At 40.9% G+C, this 15,024-nt stretch overlaps 1 protein-coding gene across 2 annotated transcripts in view; it reads right to left on the minus strand.

Annotated features, from left to right (window-relative positions):
• Positions 1 to 15,024, minus strand: part of ext1b (exostosin glycosyltransferase 1b) — a 154,464-nt gene that overhangs the window by 20,461 nt on the left and 118,979 nt on the right. For both annotated transcript variants that reach the window (XM_047384463.1, XM_047384464.1), the window contains 3 exons: positions 10,103 to 10,235; positions 6,425 to 6,543; positions 2,322 to 2,417 (listed from right to left, as the gene is read on the minus strand). In XM_047384463.1, coding sequence (XP_047240419.1) covers positions 2,322 to 2,417; positions 6,425 to 6,543; positions 10,103 to 10,235 — 348 coding nt within the window. The remainder of the gene's footprint in view (positions 1 to 2,321; positions 2,418 to 6,424; positions 6,544 to 10,102; positions 10,236 to 15,024) is intronic.

The raw sequence follows: 15,024 nt of genomic DNA on the forward strand, positions 1-15,024 counted from the left end.
GCCCGTTCTGCTCACTTTTTACAAGCACACACAGAGACTCTGAGGCCTCCCGTCATGACTGACAGCTTGGAAGAAACCACTCCGAGTCACAGAGGGGGGGGAGGAAAACCACAGAGCCGGCCCACCGACTGGCGATGGAAACCACTTCCACTCGGCGGCAGGTGCCTTACAGAGGCAGGTCAATCTGAAGTCTCTAAACCCATTATTCTACAAATAAATAAAATGTATCACTTCCTTAATAAATGAAGGCTTTATAAACAAAAATAAAGTTTCTGATTACTGGTGGAAAATATAATATAAATATCATGTTAATCCTCACAAACAGAGGGTAGAGGGGAAGATATTTAACCTTCACAGCCTTTAAGAAACCCTCAGTGATATTCTTCAGGTTATGTCTACAGGTACATTTCATAATTAAAACGCTGCATAAAGAACTGCAGCCTCTTATGTTAGGATGCTCTCACTGATGAAGGTCTGTTATGTTCTGCAAAGGTCAAGGTTTTCACCCTTTCATTTTATCTGCATGAAGATGTGAACATACAGAGAAATGAGTTCTCTCAAGACTACAAGAACAAAGTCCTTTCGCAGCAGGACTTCATACCCCGGAGGAACTTAAGTCCAAAACTCCCACAATGTTTCTCTGACACAACATTTCTGCCCAGAACTCCCTGCAAGAACAGAATGTCATCGTTGACCTAAAACGATGAAGAGCAGCAGACAGGTGGGCAGGATTCCCATCTGAGGAGATCCCAACAGCCGAACCTTTAAGGTGCATTCAGGGACAACTCGTACACAGGATTGACTAAACATCAAAACAACTACAACGTTTTTATTCTCAACAATCAGTGCAGTCTCATTAAAAGTGTATAAATAAAAGTTTTTAGGTGAATTTATTGCTTTATCATTTCTCCAGGTATTTATTAAAAATAATCAAAGAAAATCTCCAGTCAGTTCTTTAATAGACTCTTTGATTTTATTATTAATCTTTGTTCACTTTAAAAACAAACAAAAAAGTAATTTATTTCTCTTGATCAAAGCATACTGAACAGGTACCAAATCCTGACTTTAAAACTGAAGGATGTCCTGAAGTAATTTTTATTTTTTTTTAACAAAATCAGCCTGGTTTAGTGTATGGCGAGCCATTTCTGTCTTGACTTGGCCGTTTGTTTTGGATGACTGTCCTGGTAGAGGACCACCAACGACCCTTTGTTGGGTATCAGGAAGTGGCCACAAAGGTTTTATTGAAATGGACGCATTTATATGCGCGGGACACAGAAAGTGATGGATTAAAATATCAAAAGCTCGTGGACAGCGGTGGATTGAACAAGAAAAAGGTCGGTGGCATGGACGTGCTGAGTTTATGGACAGATCTGTCCAGGTGACGCTGCCCTGTACTGCTGTACTGTGGCTTGTTTTGCATGACAGGCAGGAGATGCAGGGGAGGAAGCAGGAGAAAGGCGCCGGCCTGCAGACGACATCCTAGGCTTCCTAATTTGGAGGAACATTTGTACCTGTGGCAGTTTCTCACATCTTTAGCATTTAGAAAAAATTGTGTTGAGATGCTCAACCTTAATATTTTATTAAGAGAATATTTTGCTACAGTAAAAGATTTTTAATGAAGGATAAAACCAAACAAAGAAAAACACACAAAAATCCTGATGATTTAATTTTAAAATCGTTGTTATGGCAGAAGAAAAGCATAAAGCTTTGAATAATAATTAGAACTGAAAATCGTCCATTAGTCTCAACTTCCATGCAAGTTGAATCAGTCTTTTAAACAATCGATTACTTTGAGTTTGCGCCACTTGTTGAATTTTGTTGAAAACAAAGACTGCAGATCTTTTTCTGTTAGTTGTAAAATGCTTATAAATATGTTTTTCTCCACCTATGACTTCTTTTCTTCTTTTGGATTTAAAAAATCAAATAACAGTTTTTCCTTGAAGCAAAAATAAACGGCACTTGATTCTTAATTATAATTAATTAAAGCCGGTAACAGTAAATATATTAAAAACAAATAGATGATTATTTTGCTACACTTACTCATTATGAACCCTGAGTGTTTCCAGCACACAGGTGGGATTTGCCTCCAGTCATCCCAGAGTATAAAATTCTCATTACTGAGGTTGAATTAAAACGACATAAACTGTCCTTTAATGGAATCAGCGCCGCACAAATCGAAACTCATTACCTCCCAGAGTGAATAAAGATACAGTAGGTTTACCATTTGGGAATATGTAATTAGAAATGATAGCGATCACACCTGTGAGGCATTCGAGGGGCAGAGTGTGTGTGTGAGTGTGTGTGTGAGTGTGTGTGTTCACCTTGTTCTCTCCCTCGATTACGATGACGGGCACGGAGGTGGCGGGCCAGCGGTGTTTGGCGGGGAGAGGCTTGTCGCAGTTCCACAAGACGATAATCTGAAAGAGACAAAAACAAAAAAGGTTTTCCAGCTGTGCATTTTATCACTTTTAATCATCTATTACTGTTCAACCGTCAGGAGATCAAACCTCCCCGACCGCAGCCGACTTGAACCACAAAACACGTGTCGTTTATGTGGCTTGTGACCAGAAAATGTCACCTTGTTAGGAGCTGATTCAACGTTAAAGAACCGAAAAGGGCAAGCGACGTGATCAAATATTTTCCAATTATCGCCGTGCGGCAGCTTTTAATGTTTCAGAGCGGAAACAATCCACTCACCGCGTTATTTTCCAGCTGGGTTACACGTCACTTGAAGAGGTCACGATCCCAGCCACGGTCGTGTCATGTTTTAGATGACTCGGACAGCAGCAGGTCAACTAATTCACTGAATTACAACAGCAGGACTCATTAATATTTAATGGGAGACACACACACACACACACACACACCAATGACAACACAGACGCTTACAGTCACATGGTCCAGGATTCTGGAGACAAATCATGGTCTTGTTAGTTAAACTGAGGGTCATGCTGTTCTTGATTTAAGAAAAATGTCTGAGTAGACTCCTAGTCCTCCAGGTCAGGGTGACCCAGAGTGCTTAAATAGATAAAAACTGGATTATTTGTCTATTTTCTTTGTGTCTGCTCTGGGTTTTGACTAAAAGCATGCTGGAGTTATATGTGAGCTCCTGTAGCTTTTACTGAGACAACAACGAACTTATCTGACATGAACTTGCTGGTCAGTTTGTGTTCCTGGTATCGTTCCTCCTCAGGATATTTGTTTTATATGTCAGTTTGCTCTTTAATCATCAGATGAATTTCATCCTAACTATTAAATACTCTGCATCACAGGGATTGTTTTTAGGACAATTTGTTCTTGGAGGTCATTTCATTTTTCTTTGTGCTCTGTATCCAGGGTCCCCCTGGGCAAGATGATTGGTTTCCATTTGGCAACAGTATTGGTTTATTTCATAAAGTTATAAATGTAGTTTGATGCCCTTTTGTAGAACTAAAATCTGCCTTTATTTGTTCCAGTTTATTATATCGGTTCAGTGGCTGAAGATTTAAGTGCTGGGAAAATATTTCCCCCTTTTTCTGTCAAAAGTTTCAGATTAGACAAATTTTTACTTCAGACAAAGAGAACTTGAGTGGATGGATGGACAAACTGAAGGTTGGACGGATGGATGGATGGATGGACATACGTTTTAGCCAATAGTGTATGGGGGGGGTGGCTACAGCTAAAAAAAGAAGCCAAAACTCATTTCATTTTGTGCTTTGAGTTTCCACACTGGTGGCAGGAAGGTAGCCTTCTCTGACTGTGGCAGACAGATATGGGGACAGAATTTAGATGGTGCTCGAGTGAAACTCCACTTCTGTATCTCCCCTTAATCCCCCAATTTGAGTTGAGTAAAACTCTTCAGGACAGAGCAGCTGCGGCGTCCCTTCCTGTGGCATTAAGTCTAACATCTGCCCTGCTGAAATGTCCTCAAGCAAGTCTTCAAATTCACCCATCCTGGTTCTACTGTGCAGAGCTGAAGCTGTGCTAAGATCCCAACTGAGGTGAACCACAGGAATCTCCCTGCAGTGATCAATAAAGCTTTGTATTCCTCAGGCAGCACCTACGTCACACACCGCGGCTCGCCCCTTGGTGGGGGGGGACTCTGATCCCTGGCTGGACCTGCAGAATAATGTGCTGGGTTATACAGGGGTTGGACAATGAAACTGAAACACCTGGTTTTAGACCACAATAATTTATTAGTATGGTGTAGGGGCTCCTTTTGCGGCCAATACAGCGTCAATTCGTCTTGGGAATGACATATACAAGTCCTGCACAGTGGTCAGAGGGATTTTAAGCCATTCTTCTTGCAGGATAGTGGCCAGGTCACTACGTGATACTGGTGGAGGAAAACGTTTCCTGACTCGCTCCTCCAAAACACCCCAAAGTGACTCAATAATATTTAGATCTGGTGACTGTGCAGGCCATGGGAGATGTTCAACTTCACTTTCATGTTCATCAAAATAATCTTTCACCAGTCTTGCTGTGTGTATTGGTGCATTGTCATCCTGATACACGGCACCGCCTTCAGGATACAATGTTTGAACCATTGGATGCACATGGTCCTCAAGAATGGTTCGGTAGTCCTTGGCAGTGATGCGCCCATCTAGCATAAGTATTGGACCAAGGGAATGCCATGATATGGCAGCCCAAACCAGCCGTGGTTTTATGTTTTTTGGATACAATCCGGGTTAGCACCCGAACATCCCTTTCAGACAGCTTCCTCTTGCATCCACAGTTAATCCTGTTGGATGTGGTTCGTCCTTCTTGGTGGTATGCTGACATTACCCTGGATACCGTGGCTCTTGATACGTCACAAAGACTTGCTGTCTTGGTCACAGATGCGCCAGCAAGACGTGCACCAACAATTTGTCCTCTTTTGAACTCTGGTATGTCACCCATAATGTTGTGTGCATTTCAATATTTTGAGCAAAACTGTGCTCTTACCCTGATAATTGAACCTTCACACTCTGCTCTTACTGGTGCAATGTGCAATCAATGAAGACTGGCTACCATGCTGGTCCAATTTAGCCATGAAACCTCCCACACTAAAATGACAGGTGTTTCAGTTTCATTGTCCAACCCCTGTATCTGCATGTGTTACGCCTGGCCTATGTTGAGGTATTCCCATGAAACTACAGCAGCTGTGTGTTAGTATGAAAATATGCCACTGGCGGAGGAAGAAGATGATGTACAGCTGTTTGATAAATCGCGAAATCATCTCACTATTCTCAGTGAATGGAAACAACTAAAAATCCTTCATGAAGCTAATGGGGGTTTAAATATTGCTGTCACAGTGAGCTAACAACAGGTATACTGCCTACACAAATGCACACAGATGAGTGTTAACACACTTCTATTGCAGTTTGATTAGGAAGACAGATGGAGTCTCCGTCGGCTCGCCGCCCTCTCTGGGTGTTGACAGGGAAGTATTGTCTGAGTATGCTGGATGGGAGAATGGTGAGGAAGCTGTTGTGCATCTGCAGCTTGAGGAGAAAGAAAATACTCAAGACCAACTGTCTATGCACGAATTCTCCTACGAGGAAACAAGTCCAACCATTCAGAGCGCTCTTCTAAACCTTTGTTACTTATTCAAGCCGCTGGTAGGAGAAATTGTGTTTAACTATGAGGAGGAAAAGATGAACAGGGTTCAGTTCCTGTCAAGCTGAATGTGTTGGAATGGAAAAACTGTCAGTTGGTGATTATTTGCCCTTTATTTCTTCCACAGGATGTTTGTCTCTCTGTCCATCCATCTATCCATCAGTTTATCATGCTTCCTTATATGTTTCGATCCATTTGTCCATTTCCGTCTGACCTTTTGTCCATCCATCCGTCTGTTTGCCCATCGATCCATCCGTTATTCCCACATCCCTCCATTTTGATGCAGACTATAGTTTAACACTGTAGAAGTCTCTTCAATTATTTCACAGTGAAGTTTAATGTTGCTGTTTGTGTAACGGGCTAACAGGGACGGAGAACGCTGGAAAGCTCAGTCTGGAATTGTGAAATTTTGACTTACAAACTGTAGTAACCAAGAACATTTCACTACGGTTGCAAACTATAAATACTAAATTGGATATTCTCTCTCATGAACTCGGTTGCCTGCACAAGCAGACCAAAACACACACACTCACACTCCCACGGAAAAACCCAGCCATCCAGGAGCAAATTCCATTTCATTTCCTGCTTTGGTAAGGAGCAAACAGGGGAATCAATACATGCCAACTCCAGCTGTGCTGAAGGGAGCTTGGCTGCCATGGAGACAGATGTACCCCAGCTACAAACTGCTGCTCTTATTCAATCCTCCGGAGTTAATTCACAGCACACACAGACCGAGGAAGAGCTCTGCTGCTGCCACTCTGGTTGGAAAATGCAATTGTTGAGCAGGCCGCGTGAACCATATGCCAGTGTTTCAGGAGTCACGAGATGAACGGCGGCAGACATTTACCTGTGCACAGTACTGGGATTTGGCCACCGCTACCAGCAGCTTGAGTATGGGTTGAGACTGGGACACCAGAGGGGAGACGGCATGGATGACTGCAGTGAACTTGGGGTATGGTTTAATTCCTGAAACACAACAGAAACACACAATCAGTAACGCCATTGAATGAAGTTAGAAAGCGAACAAACAACGAGAGGCGACTGTGCTCCATCACAGTGATTCCAGCCTCTGAAAATATGAACAAGAGCTGAAGAATATTTCTCTCTCAGATCTTTTTAATCTATTTTCAGTGGAAAGGAGGCTGTCAGCAGGAACAATTACAAACGGTTTTACTGATAGGGATGAACGTTTTTCAAAACAGCCTTAAAATATTCAACAATGTTAATGTGAGAGAAAAAACTGAATCTCTTTATCACTAAATATTTCATCTGTTGTTTTTGCAGCTTGATAAACAGACAACCGACCGCTGGTATGGCTTTAAATTCAGCCCGACTTCCTGCTGGAATAGAGTAATCGAAGTTGAAATGCAGAAGGGAAAGAGAAAAAAAAGATGTTGAGGCAGACGGATCATAAAGGGCGCCCAGCATTTCCTAATTTAAATCTAATCTAACCCAAACCGGCAAAGCATGGCAGGGAGGAGATAGCATTAGACGACTCTTCTCTATGCCACTGAGCAATTTCTGTGAAGATTAATATATGCAGTTTTCAAACTTTGAAAAACGAATGCATCTTTGTGAGTGTTGGGGAAAACCGTATAGAGTCTGCAGACTTCCTAAACTCTGCAGGCATGAATTTAGACCTTTAAACCCTGAAGAGGACCAGCAGACCTGGTGGCGTATTTTTCATTCTGGATGCTGCTTTCTGCCTGTGGCACATGATACTCAGTGGCTTTTATCGTCCTCTGTCGGCACATTACACGTCTCACTTTCTAAAGGTTTGCAGAAATACTTCAGGCGGCTTTGGGGCAGAAACATACTTTTGTACTTCTGGCCTAAAGTTTTAATGCAGAATCAGAACATAGACAGGTTAGGGCAGCGAGCTTCGACTTGTTCAGCTGATGACGTCTTACAATGAGGTAGTCTACTGGCAGAAAAGTTCAGAATTAGACATGTTTTCTATTGGTCTAATGTAATATAATCGTAAATGTCATGTCTTCATTAGCTGTAAGTGGAAAATCTTCATAATTAACAGAAATAAAGACTTGAAAACATCAGTCTGTGTGTAATTAATCTATATAATGTGTTTTATATAATCTTACTTTTCAATAATTTTCTAATTTATTGCATGGTTCTGTAGTGGGAGCCATAAGGTTTTGTTCTCCAATATCTTAAACATAAAACCACTTTTGGTTAATTTGCTTGTTTTGACATCTGGTAAGAAAACTTTTACAAAGCACTATATGAAAACTGAGAACCCTTATATTAGTAAAGGAAGGGGATTGTCTAAGTTACATAAGTTTTCAATGCTGCATCCAACTTACTGGTTACTGAGGTTTATTATTGGAAAATCTGTTTAATATCTTGTGTTAATCGTCCATTGGTTAACCGTTGAGAACTGGATTCTCCAGCAATGGGTCAGGCTGTTATGCATTAGTGAAACGCCTCTTTGCCTCCTCAAAACCCATCCATGTTTAATTGCTTCCTCCTTGACACACAAATTCAGTTGCAGCCATTGTGATCCGTACCTGTCCCTGCATAAATCCATTTTCAGACTCGGGATAAAAACCTGGCTGCTCGATCAGCTGAGTTCATTCTGCTGCCGTCTGTGTGTGTATATGAGTGTGTGCGCACCAGTGGTGGATGATGATGGAGTGAGGAAGTCAGGGGTGGAGAGGGTTGCAGATATGTGGCGCTGCTGAACCGTAGCGGCAGGAATTTGGTCTCACCGCAGTGACGGCAGCAGCAGCAGCAATGCTGACTTAAAACCAGTGATGGACGGGGTGGTGTGTCAGCAGAACTAATACAAATAACCGTCACGGGCCCATTCGTCCACTCCACTTGCTGCCTGACAGCCACTGGAGGAGCAGCAGATCAGTGTGAAGGCCACTTTTTGCTGCCGATCAGATAGCAGTCCAAAAGCCATTGCTGGATTTGAACCAAAATATGCGGCAACGGTCTTCTTGGACAAAAACTGTGACACAGGGAAAGGGAGGATGAAGAACTCCCCAGATAACATCAGTTCATTGGTTTCGGTTTGTGAAAATATAGGATTTCAGTGTGAAGCTTCATGTTGCAGGTTCAAAACTCTTTACACATTTTTCCAGCATTTCAAGGTGTTTTAGCTTCTTTCAGAGGCATTAAACCTAATTGTACTTTAATTAACATACAAATCTAGAAAGCATCTCATAAGTGTAAAAACCCATCAAAAACCACTTTGACATAAAAAAAACTGACCATAAACACATTTCTCTGTCTTTTAAAGTATATATAAAAAAAAATAGATGCTACAACCTGTTTGTAAAAATTCAACACTTAAAACTACCTTTAAATAAACTTCAAGCATTCAGTCTCGAGTTTAAAGCTAGCAATAATTAGAGGCATTTCTAATAGGATTTTCTTGACATTTATTTATCTGCATCCCCTAAGTAAAGCTATAGTGTTCAGAGCGGTTGAACAGGATCTAAATATTACTGAATTATGAAGACAGTCATCAGTAAATGGATAAAATATGAGACATATTTGACATATATAAACTATATGCTTCTCCAGAACTGAAAAAAAAAAACAGACCAAACTGGCCAAAAATGTATCCCAAAGCCTTTGTAGAAAACTTATTATGGTCTGCAGAAACCAAGGTTAAACCTTCCAAAAGACCTGCATCACCACCATGCATAACCATGGCCACAGTGAAACAAAGAGGTGGCAGCATCATGATGTGGGGTTAGTTTCTTTAAAAGGAACTGTAAAATGATTGAATTTTGAACAGCTCTAAAGTCCCTGTCAGTTTTGGAGCAAATGCTTCAGGTGTTCATGAGAAAGCTGAAGACAAAGAGGGATTTTTTTAGCATCACAGTAAATACAAACATAAACCAAAATTTCTCCACCAAAAGAAAAATACAGCTTTGAAATGCCTTTACCAGAATCTAAATATCTGTGGGAATATCCATGGGACCACCTTAAGCAGGCTGCAGGTAAGGGTTTATCTCTAGGCAAATACTGCAAAGTCAAGATGTGGGATGCTAACAGACTCCTATCAAAGGTACACTAAAAGGTTATGCACTTTTATGCAATCAGGTTATTTTTCCCCTGGTTATTTTTCCAGTTAAATAAAGCAGAATTTATTTCACATTAAAAGGTGAATACATCTTTTAAACTATTAAGCATATTCCTGATTAGTATGCCACTTTTTAGAGTCACTGAATATTTTCACTTCTTTATGCAATAAACACATATATATTAAAACGGTACAAAATTATGTTTTTGGTGAAATGTGAAAAAACTGTGTAAAAAAAGACTCACAAAGTGTCAGTTGCTTTATAGAGACCTATTGTATCTCTGAGCTCCGACGTCGGCACGCATGCGACACTAAATAAATACAGAAGGTCTCTGTGATCTTACAAAACAAATTCAACTACAGTTCACGGCGTTTTTAGGGAATTTATCCAAATATTTAGCACTTTCATTCACTCATTGTTAAGCACCTGTTCCAACCCTCAATGTTGCTCTGGTTTTGTGTGTTACTGACCCAGTGGGGCGTAGAAGAACGGGAAGTCTCCCAAGTATCCAGAATACTGCGGCATGGCAAACAGGCCTCCAGGATGACCGTTCCACATCAGGCTGCTCCTGGAGCCGTGCTCCAGCACTCGATCCTGGATGATCTGAACACAAAAAGAAAACCAGGTAAAGATTTTAGGAACAAAATTACTGTGCTTGTTATTTACTTTAATCCTGCCGTGGGCAATACTTGGAAATCATTGGTTTATTGTCAGAAGTATAATGAAAATCCTTTAACTTTCAGGCTCTACAGCTGACAGGCAACTAGGACGTAGATAAAAGCTGATCTTTACAAGAACAAATGTTACAAATTGCATAACATAAAACCTGTTGTACACTAAACTATTTCAACCTCATGATCATTGCTCAATGTAGACGTTATGCCTCTTAGTCTTTCGAAAAGTCCCATGAAACCCATATTGGGATATAGTCATCTGGCTCTCGGAAAGTTCCAATCATCCCATGATGAGATGTAGTCATCTACAGTTCTTCCCCTATTCTGCTCAGTTTTAACCTTATACAGTGTTATACATGTCATCTTTCAGCTTCAATATTCAGCTTTTAAAACATTGGTTCAAAATCATCATATCACTTCCTTTTCCAGTTCTTAACCACATTTCTATCATACATCTTTTAATTTGTTAATCAAAATCTACTAACTTTATTCATTACACGTGAAAGGTATATAATCATCAACTAACCTTTATTCATTACATGCAAAAATATAGAATCATCATACATCATTCCTTGGATATAATTGTTTATACTTTTGCATAAGAAAACATAAGACAGATAATTCATGGCTCCATACAGGCCTCTCCAGTTTCCCAGCTCCAGATTATAAGAACATTGCACACACCACACATAAGGATATTTTTGTTATAACTTTCATGGGGTTAATTGTGAGCACACTAAATGCAGCATGGATTACATGGCAAGATCTCACCTTATTTTGACAAACCTTTAACATACAGTATATCAGAATGAATTCAAATTGGAAAATGTCTGAAAAAGATGCAGTCCAACTTCAAATACACTGGTTTCATCTTGAAAACTTTGAAAAAAAAGCTATCTTTTCAGGAAATAATTTTCCAAATTTTTACACTTTGATCTCCGAATCTCTGAAAAAACCTTTTCGTTTGCAATGTTTCCTGATCCACTCAGGTAAAAACCAACACAACACTGCCCCTTCATACATTTTACAGCCACCCCAGAGAGGTCATAAAAATCAGACTTATACGAGTGGATAAAAGATTGATCGTTAGCTTCTCAGATTACAGTGTATGAAATCATAAAGGATTTTCTCAATGAGCCTTGTAATCACTCCAATAAAACATTTCACATATAGATGGAGTTTCACACAACAAGGAGGTGAAGCAAAACTCAAATGTAAATGATATCTTTAACAGCTACAGCTTCCTGCTTTCATCAGGGTGGTACTTTCAAAAGGTCAGCTGATGACTTAAAGGTGAACTACTGCCATTTAGGTACAGCTATGATTCAACTGGGTCAATACAGATAGTTTTGTGGCAGGTACATTTAAGGATTTTGTATATAGAACTGTTTTATGATGTTAATGCTTATTCATTATGCTCTCAAAATTCATCATACATTACAGTAATAGTTGTGTACATGGGGTGCGAAATACATTGGTTTAAATAGACAATGTAGTGAGCTGATCGAGGATGCTAATGCTAATATTAGCATGCTAATGCAAACATTCAAACATAATGGCTGTTTTTCCTTTTCCAGCTGTTAAGTGACTCATCAATTCAGTCTAAACAGACAACAGTCCATGCAAAGATGCAAAGCTAATTATTCTTGGCTTTATTTTACATGACATTACTGAAGCACAAAAACTCAGACAACAGGCCGATAAACTACAAATAGACTAAAATACACTGTATTCTGAGCGGATCTTTGCTAACGCTAACATTAGCATCCTAAAACAGGTTATTGGGAGGTTTGATGAAAATATTAAAGCACAATAACTTCCCATCTTCATGGTTTAGCTACTAATCAGGCTAAACTCTAATTAGGCATAACAGGGGCTGAGCTACGCTAATAAAACCAGGTTAACTTTGTGTTGTGTTTATAATTAATAAATGTTCTGTAACCTAAACAGTTCACATATCTGACTGTAAATACCCTGAAAACCACAGTGTCTGTTCAGGACACGCGTCTTTAACTCGCTCCTCTTCATTTCTTCTTCTATGGTATTCTTTTGTAAAAATCTTTGTTGACCCTGCCCTTGATAAAACACAGTGGACCAACACCAGCAGCTGACACGGCACCCCAGACCATCACTGACTGTGGGTACTTGACACTGGACTTCTGGCATTTTGGCATTTCCTTCTCCCCAGTCTTCCTCCAGACTCTGGCACCTTGATTTCCGAATGACATGCAGAATTTGCTTTCATCTGAAAAAAGTACTTTGGACCACTGAGCAACAGTCCAGTGCTGCTTCTCTGTAGCCCAGGTCAGGCGCTTCTGCCGCTGTTTCTGGTTCAAAAGTGGCTTGACCTGGGGAATGCGGCACCTGTAGCCCATTTCCTGCACACGCCTGTGCACGGTGGCTCTGGATGTTTCTACTCCAGACTCAGTCCACTGCTTCCGCAGGTCCCCCAAGGTCTGGAATCGGCCCTTCTCCACAATCTTCCTCAGGGTCCGGTCACCTCTTCTCGTTGTGCAGCGTTTTCTGCCACACTTTTTCCTTCCCACAGACTTCCCACTGAGGTGCCTTGATACAGCACTCTGGGAACAGCCTATTCGTTCAGAAATTTCTTTCTGTGTCTTACCCTCTTGCTTGAGGGTGTCAATAGTGGCCTTCTGGACAGCAGTCAGGTCGGCAGTCTTACCCATGATTGGGGTTTTGAGTGATGAACCAGGCTGGGAGTTTTAAAGGCCTCAGGAATCTTTTGCAGGTGTTTAGAGTTAACTCGTTGATTCAGATGATTAGGTTCATAGCTCGTTTAGAGACCCTTTTAATGATATGCTAATTTTGTGAGATAGGAATTTTGGGTTTTCATGAGCTGTATGCCACAATCATCCGTATTAAGACAATAAAAGACCTGAAATATTTCAGTTAGTGTGCAATGAATCTAAAATATATGAATGTTAAATTTTCATCATGACATTATGGAAAATAATGAACTTTATCACAATATGCTAATATTTTGAGAAGGACCTGTATAGCTAAGCTCCTAAAATGTTAGCTGTGTAGCATCTTAAAAGCAGCAATTGACTGTGTCATCAGCTGTATCTAAGCATCAGCCTGTCAGGCCCGCCTCGATCCTTTCTGGGCCCAAATAGAGCAGTCAGTCAAACGGGCAGATGTGAAAATGGACCCCATTTTCCTCGGCTGAAGCTTGCAGCCGGCTTCTGCTGAACAGGCAGGCAGAGGATGAGAGATATTGCTGCGGTGCCCTTGAGCCATGCTAAATTGCTTCAGTAAAACAGACCCAGGTTTGCAGCCATGTTTATAGCCGCTATTGACAGGAGGTGCCTAGCTGTTGCTGTGTAAACTCAAAAGGTGGATATATAGCACAGGAAAGACGCAGAGAGTGAGGTTTGTGACTGCTGTTCACACTGTTAAAAGCTAATGATACAGCTAAAGGGGGTGCTGTATTCACACTGACAAAGCAAAATAAAAATTCATCACAGAAGGGAAGCGATGAAAGAGAGAACAACAGCACTGTCTTAGTTTCTTTAACTTTTCCGAGCTTTGTCCCCAGGGGCATTCAATAACGGTTTGCATCAGAAAAACAGATTACCTCAGAAACCCGTCCACTTCTCTATAAAAAACCCTGCCTGCCACCTTCAAACCCCACAGCCCTTTACACCTTATGACGGGCCATTCGGCTCGCTTGGCTGCGGCTGCTCTCCCGTCGGCGGCCCTCAGTCGGACATGATGGACGACTTAATCTCACCTCAGAACAGCCACCATCAACCAATTACAGCATGACAGATAAATGCTGCTTCTGTGGGAGCACGGTGCCATCTCAACTTGAATTGGCGAGTTTAAAGGGTGTACCAGAATCATAGATCTGGTGATACTGACCTTGATTGGTTGAAACGCTGCTGTTTCCTCACCGAAAGCACTGTATGATAGGCTCATTTTTGAAAGCTTGCTGTAGCCCTTTATTTTGCAGAAAGAGACCTAACATTGAAAAAATTCATAATAATTATAGGTACAAGTTACTGAATAAACTGGGAGAAAATCCATTAATGCAGCATGGCATGACGCCGACCAGTATGTGACTCTGCTGAGGTGTGAAGGAAGTCCAGGTTGCTTTAATAGCAGCCATTACTTTATGTGCATTTTTGGCTCCGGTCTATTCCCATTTTACTCTTGATAATACTCCACAGATTCTCCATCAGGTTTAGGTCGAGCCAGCTTGCAGGAAAATCAAGTACAGTAAAACCAGGGTCATTTAAGCAGCTATTGGTATTTAGGGAAGTGAGGGCAGGTGCCAAGCCCTGCTGAAAAATGAAATCAGCAAATCCATAAAACTCATCAGTAGAGAGGAAAATATAGCGCTCAGAAATTTCCTGGCAGATGGCTGTTCTGACTGGACTGGTACACAGTAGTTCAAGTCATCTTTTCTTTTCCCTTACTTGTGCAGCTTTTTGGGCTACACTTTTTCCTTCCACTCAACATTCCATTAATGTCTTGGGGTACAGCACTTTTGTGGCTGTCCCTCGTGGAGGGTGTTATTGGCTGCCATCAGCACAACTGACAGGTCAGTAGTCTTCCTCCTGACTTTGTAGGCCATAAAATAACAGCTCAGTATAAAAATTATTTTTTAATTGATTTGATGTAATATTGTAATTGTCTGACTAACTGAATTTTGGTTTTTCCTTTAACTGTAAGAAATAAACATTTGAAAAGCA

Source organism: Girardinichthys multiradiatus, chromosome 13, assembly GCF_021462225.1.
Source record: "Girardinichthys multiradiatus isolate DD_20200921_A chromosome 13, DD_fGirMul_XY1, whole genome shotgun sequence".
NCBI classification, from domain to species: domain Eukaryota; kingdom Metazoa; phylum Chordata; class Actinopteri; order Cyprinodontiformes; family Goodeidae; genus Girardinichthys; species Girardinichthys multiradiatus.